Below are 7474 nucleotides of genomic sequence, written 5' to 3'. Positions count from 1 at the left end.
ATAGCAACATTAAATTTGGGACAAGAAACAACAATATTGTAGTCATTGTATTGTAGATTTGATACGGTGAAGACCCTATTGGATTAACAACAAAGGAGTGAGTCTGTCCCTAGGGTAGCAAAACATAAAACAAAAGTAACTAAAATCGAATTTCCATACTTGGACTTCTATTGTTGTACATGGCCGATACTTCTACAACAATATTACCTATAAACGGAGGTCTTATGAGTCGTCGAAGCAGAGCACGTCTTGTTCCAGAGGATTGAGACCTCTGACTGAAAACATATACACCAGCGCACTAGGTAGGTGGGCCACGAACCGTCGACGACCGAAGAGAGGAGTTATGCTAATCTGCGGACTGGACGAAATCGAATCAACAACGGTCCTTGTCCAGTCGGCTTCCGAATAACAAACTCCAAAAGCGATGATACAACTGCACTATTACGGTGTACGACAGTGGCAAATGGCGTGGGCCGCTATGCAAAAGAAACCGTGGCCGTGGAGTTAAAAGTACTAAAAAGTTGTAAGGAAAAAAATTAATGTAAACGCATCCGCCACCTACACAAAATACATCAACACAACAACCACTACAGACGAGGCAATCGCGTCAGCTCGGAGCATCGTGTTATCACTACTAGTATACGTTTGTTATCATAGATAACACGTCATCAGTGGTTTGTATTTACATTACCTGTAGATATTGTGAATAATTATAAAATTAATCTAAAAAAGGTGGGTAAGTGGATAAGTCGCTCTGCTCTGCAGTATTTTACAGGTGGGTATTAAATTTGAATTCAAATGTGAAACCCACCAAAGTATATTAATATATTATAATACAAAGTGTGAAAGTTTATTTTCCAAAACACAATATACGTGTGACGTATATCCCCTCCCGATTTTCAATTTTTTTTTTTCAAACCACTCGTTTTTACGCTATTGAATCTCCAAACCGACGGTGTTCATTTTTTTTACCGGAAATTATTATTTTGGATGGCGGTCGGCGGACCGGTTGTTCGAACGCTGCGCGACGCTCGCTATAACGCGCCGTTTAACCAAATGTCTCTTTTAAGATTTTTAATATTTAAAAAAAATTAAACGTCATATAGAAATTCTGATTCTTGCGTCGTCTTAAACACATAAAACCACACAATTTTACGTAAATTAAATTTCAAAAATAAAATGGTTAGGAGGGTAAATTGTTGTGATAAGCGAGGAACTTTTACACGTATAAGATATGCAATTACGATGAGTAGGAGGGCCCAATGACGTCAAGCGGCTATTTTACATTTCTTAATATCTCTTAAAGTAATAATTTTTTTACATCGGATTTTCACCAAATCATTTCATATAGCCATAGTTACAATAATATAACATTTAAAAATAATTTAAATATTTTTTTTTTGTGTTGTGTGCTCCTTTAACATACTTTAGTTTTAATATTAATTTTAACATTTGTATTGGGCTCATCCTGTTTCATAAATAAATAATACATGGCTTGTAATTTTACATTCTATTATTTAACTACAAATGTTTATCAAACATGAATATCAATTTGTGCAAAATATGAATTTATGCATATGTATTACTTATTATAGGTATACCTATATATCTTAATTTTTACTTATTCTTATAGTTCTCCCTTAGGTTTATAGTTTGGAACTCTAAAATTCTTGTCACGAATTAAGTTTAAAACAGATAAAGAGACCTTTAATACGCCTACATTTATACTTTCGAAATACTTTTTTCTAAGATGCTTTTAGAATATAAAATAAGTTTTATTCTATAAAATATTAAGTAGTAGGTAGGTACCTAATTATCTACATATATTTATATTTTTTGTTGAGTCTGTAATCACCTTTTGAAGAATTAACAATTTTTCAATTTTTTAGTTTAAGTGTGTTTTCTATTTAAACATTTGTTCTAATCAGTACTATAATTTTTTTTTTTTTTATGGGGGGATGGGGGTGTTAGGTAGTGATGGTGGTCTAAATTTGTATTTAACATTATACCCCTCTCTGTGTCATGAATGAAGAATAAATAGAATTTTAGGAAAATCCACCGGACAGGTAGGAAATATCAAATCTGTATGTCAAAAATACAACAGTGCATTATATTATATTGGTTGCTATTGGTTAATCGGGCATGTTTGTTGATTTCATATAATATAAAAATGAATCACAGAATGTGTTGCTAAGCGCAATAATTCTACTGTACGTGTGTTGTGACTGCGAACTCCTCCTAAATGGTTAGACCGATTTGAATGCATTTTTTTGTATGCGTTTGCATTTATTCATCTGATTTTAGTACGGTTAGGTTAGGTTAGGTTTTTGTATTAATTGATTATATCAATCCACCATAGGTAGAATACGACAAACTTGGTATAACTTTGATACTTTAGAGTTAAATCATACACTAACGTACATACAGCACAGGGTCCGCGATCTACCGCAGGTAGATTGCCTACCTGTTAATGTACTGTTGCGAATCAGAATTTTTATTCCGGGCAACGGAAAAGTTAAGATTAATTTTGAAACCATACACCGAATATTAAATAACGAATTAAACAAAGTTTGAGTCATATATAGTTGGTACACTTAATGGGCAACGAAGTGCACGGGTTCAGCTAGTAATATATAATAAGCGCGACAATTCAGATACGTGTTATACAAATATTTTGTATAATTTTAATTTAAGTACCTACCTAACTTTAATTTATTAGATTTTTTCCTCCACACAATAAAGATTGATTTTATTCTCATTTTTAAAAACTAATTCTGTAAGAATTCAAAGTTATTTCCCTGATGACTAGTTATTTGATTATATGCTAGAGTCCTATAGCATTGGAGGGGTCATCAGTAGACGGAGCAGGTACTGAGGATGAAAGCAGTATACCATTTTAAATGAAAAAAAGAAAGAAAAAAAGCATCGAACATTTACACCGTTCCTGCAATTGTTCGAGTGTAAATTCGTTCTGTTTATTTTCATCGGAGCTCTCTTTTTCTCTATCCCTCCGCGCTGACTCAGCTCGATACACGGAATTAATTTTCCGCCGATTACCCGATGTTTTCCCATCTCTTCTCTTTCTTTTTCCACCAGCCATACACCACCGCTACTTCCAACATCACCCTCAATAACCAGAATAATTGGAAATCCACAGAATCATTCAGGGGATAACGTAAATGTTACTTACGCTTTTTTTAAAACACAAACACTTATGTACAAGTATCAATAATAATAATTAGAGAGCAGATAGTTATGCATTTATCTTAGTTTTGTATGACATCTAAATTAATGCGGAGTAAGATGGAAATTTGTTTCATCGCTCAAAGAATTCAAATTTACCAATTTAATTTTGCATATTTGTTTGATTTTTACTTGCTTGATCATATTTTTATGTTCATCATGCTTTTAGAGCATATTGATTGAGGTTTTTCGTAATATATTAATGGACTCGACACGACTAATTAATAGATCAGATCGTCCCGCGGTGGTAGCCTAACCTAACCTATGTAATACTTGCAGCAGCGGCCGACCGTAATTTAACACAGTTTGATAAATATAGTATATTATCTACACAAATTTAGGAGTATAATATAATATACGTGCTATCATATTGTTCGTATTTGTATGAAAAAATATCGATGGGCCTCCTCAAAAGAGGTTATGGAGACTGCCCCTACTTAGAAAATTCAAGAGCTTGGTTGTAAATATGGGCATTTCGCTTACACTATAAATTATCATGTAGACACAACTGTTTATTCAAAAATCACCATCATCTGGATCGCTGGCAGCTCGCATACAACACAACTATAAATACTATGTATGTGGTTCTTCATGTATGGACACTGTACAATATTACCGTCCAATCAGCATAAACCCTCATGTCCTGATAATATTGATTGTGCGTTCTTAAAACCAAAAGTCATTACCTTGAATTGGAATAGTAAATATAATAAATAATAATAAAAGTGAAAATAATATGATATCTGGATATCTAAATGAAATTTACGTGCGAAATCTGGCACAAGCACTATTCACACAACGATTGATACCGTGTAAAGTAAAATGACTATAGTATGACGCATTTTGATGCTGTACTAGCGCTCTGCCTCGGTGAATCACAAATAACGTCACATGCACGTACAACGACAAATGTGCTAAAATGGCCCAATATATTATTACAAAGCTGGCAAGACTTAAAACGGTGGTCAAACAGTCAAACGAATAGTGATAATATCACGGACGTGTACTCCATGACAAGCTAGTCGGGAATACTGTCCTATGGTAATGGTCGGGAGGATTAATACTGTCAATCAGTGAACTTAATGGTCAGTGTTCAGGTCAGATTTTTAATTCTATAACCGTCAAAATATATTCATAATTTACATTATTAAATTTACATCATTCTATTTCTCTAGGAAATTATCATTTTTAATGTACATGAATAAAACAAATTTAAATTTACTTAACTCAGTTTGTCAAATGTTTTGAAAAAAAGTCAATTGTTTTTTAGCAGTATTTGTATAACTAATAACTTTGTCGCATAACTTGCACTCATTTACCTTTGGTGTAGTATCTTGAAAGTATATACAAAATTGAATATTATACATACTATTATTAATATTGACCATATTGTAAAATCCAAATATTTATTTGTTCAGGTGTCATTGATGTCACGGATGATTCCATCTCCTGATTGGTTTATTGGAATAGATTCGTTTGATCTATGCGTGAATGGTAATTGGCTCGACAGCATAACTATAGAGGTTAGTATTATTTTATCATGTAGAGCATCAATACGATAATACACCTAGTATATAAAAATATAAAATGTAAAACAGAATATTATTTGTCATGTTCTTAAAAATGCGCATGTTAAAATAACTAACACCATAAAGTTTGTAGTTTAAACACATAGTGACACACTTGTTTGTGTTAGGAAACAAAGACATTTCTAAAAAAGTAATGCAAATTGAATTGATAAAAAAAGATATTAAATTTATTTTGTTTTATTCGAAATATAAACTCAAATCGTTTTTGATTACTAATTAGTACCTACTAACCGTTATTATGAGTTTTAGTAAAGTTAGGAAATCACCGAAAACATGTCATATAATAAGTATCATTGACTCCCAAGAGAGTACCTATACTGTTTGGTTGAAACGACAAATAATTTCACATTATTGATAATTTATCATACAATATACATTACACACAAACTAAATATTATTGTTTTCAATTTTTGTCAATTAGGCATTAAAAGTATAACACACGGTGTTGGCTTGCTGAATGATAAATAACCCTACCTTAGAATACAAAACAAATTATTCTGTTTTACCTAATTGTATTAAAAAGTACATTGCGAATATTAATATAAATATTTAACATTATATAAGAATCTCAAATTTATCATTAGCTCAATTTTGTTATTTGTTTATTGTATATATTATTATCTACATAATATAATATTGTAATGCATTATTATATAATATAGATAGGTACTTCGTAGTATGCATCCATCTGTATTTAAATTTTACAAAGACATTTTTTTTATAAAAAAAACCTTGTATTATTTTGGTTAATAAGACAGTGTGAAAAACATAATTTTAAAATAACGAAATTTACTGATTATTTTACACAAAGCGGAAGGAAGTCAGAAATATACACAATATTATGTAAAATATAAAGCTGACTTTAAGATAACAAGAATAATGTAAATTTAAATATTATCCTTTCCCTGCAGTCCAAGAGTGTACATTTTTTTTTTAAGTAAAATATATAAGTAGATTCAAATTCTAACCTTTTATTATTGTAAAGTTGAATGTAGATTATAATATTATTGTATATCTAATTGAATTTAAATATTAATATAGGCTGATCCAATAGACGCGGGATGTGACAACGGATTCACGTTTACAGCACCGAACTGGCCTACTGATCCACAGGGCATTGTATACCGAATAAAAAGCAACTATCCATCACACCCTGCCAGTTCTTTCTATTATCCACAGTTCAATCGGTTGCCGACGATAGCAACTTTTCAATTTATAAAAGTATTATTAAAATATCCTCTAATTGATATACAAGGCGATCCATTTAATTGTGGATTTAACACCGTTTAACACTTATTATTTCAAAAAGTTTTAACTATTTTCAAAAAATGATTTAAAGGTACCCATATAATTTGATGTCATTGTAACAATTCAATTCGTATAAAACTATATTTTTTACAAATTTTCATAGTTATTGTTTTTAAGTTTTAATTTTTTTGAATAACAACATACATTTTCAATTTCATAGCACAATATTTTTTGAAGTACCTTCTTCAATAGATACAATATGAATTTCATATGTGTATAGTTAATTAGTTTTATGTTTATTTAAAGTTTATATGAGTGGAGCAGTGAAACAATATTTTGTAAGGTAGCCAGGACGGTGGTACCTCTTTGCCACTCAACTCCGCTCATCTAAACTATTTATTACTTATTAATTTCTGGTTTGAAATTAGATTTTTATACATTGAAATACTTCGAAACATATTGAAACCAATATAACATAAAAATAAAAGCTTAAAAAATATAATTTTCTTATCAAATTATGTAAAAATAATATTTTAATAAAAGTTAAAACTTTTTGAAATAATGAGTGTAGACACTTTAATAAGTTATGCGTTGTATACATATTATACTATTACATTTATAATCCACTAAATTGGCCATGACGTGTGTGTTTTTCCTGTTAAATGTTTTAGATAAAAGAATACGAACAGTCCTTGAGCGGCAGAGGGCAAGCATCAGACCCCACGGTAAAAATTGAAGAGAGCGTCATTAAAGTTTTAAATGGTGAGAACGATAGCGATCGAGAGGTACAACTGGAAATGGAACAGCAAAGACGAGAACAAGAGTACAATAACTATAAAAGGTACGGTTGCAAAGAGGCACTATTATAAAATATGACATAAATTGTTTCACCTTTTACTTAGACTTATGGTGTATAACTATAGTTATTACATATTATTGATAAACTATGGTATTTAAATAAGATACCAACAATTAAGGTTCAGTTATATTATTTCTTTAAACGTTAAAATAAATTATAAAATATTGTAATAATTATAAGTATAATACATTATGCAATAATAGTGTAAAAACGTTAAATGGAATTACTTGCCACTTTTCTAAATTATTATATTATTGTTTCTGATTATTTTCTTTTCTAAATAGGTACATATACATACAGTATTTGTTATCGTACAATTTTACCAAAATACTAGCCTCGTCAGCTTGGATCTCCCTAATCTGTTGTAATATTTCTATTATATAAATATAATATTATGTTTTGAGTACGTCTGTAAAATGAATATCACCGGAAGTTGTCCCGATATAAAAATAATAATTTTATTGCACAGCCCACATGTGTTTCCCGATTCATTTTGCATACCCAGAGCGAATCACGGGAAAGTTAACTGAATTAC

At 30.6% G+C, this 7474-nt stretch overlaps 2 protein-coding genes across 2 annotated transcripts in view; one reads left to right on the top strand and one right to left on the bottom strand.

The window, feature by feature from the left end:
- Nucleotides 1-603, bottom strand: part of LOC100573606 — a 9961-nt gene extending 9358 nt beyond the window's left edge. The window contains exon 1 of the mRNA XM_008186379.3: nucleotides 208-603. The gene's annotated coding sequence lies outside the window, so the exon portion shown is untranslated. The remainder of the gene's footprint in view (nucleotides 1-207) is intronic.
- A 4019-nt stretch (nucleotides 604-4622) lies between these two features.
- On the top strand, nucleotides 4623-6964 carry LOC100573689 (spondin-2). The gene is made up of 3 exons (XM_016805689.2): nucleotides 4623-4766; nucleotides 5874-6053; nucleotides 6752-6964. The coding sequence occupies exons 1-3, from the start codon at nucleotides 4671-4673 to the stop codon at nucleotides 6947-6949; spliced, it is 474 nt and encodes a 157-aa protein (XP_016661178.2). The 5' UTR covers nucleotides 4623-4670; the 3' UTR covers nucleotides 6950-6964.
- Nucleotides 6965-7474: the final 510 nt, after the last annotated feature.

Source organism: Acyrthosiphon pisum, unplaced genomic scaffold, assembly GCF_005508785.2.
Source record: "Acyrthosiphon pisum isolate AL4f unplaced genomic scaffold, pea_aphid_22Mar2018_4r6ur Scaffold_21361;HRSCAF=23768, whole genome shotgun sequence".
Classification (NCBI taxonomy): Eukaryota; Metazoa; Arthropoda; class Insecta; order Hemiptera; family Aphididae; genus Acyrthosiphon; species Acyrthosiphon pisum.
This window is presented reverse-complemented; position numbering and strand designations above follow the sequence as displayed.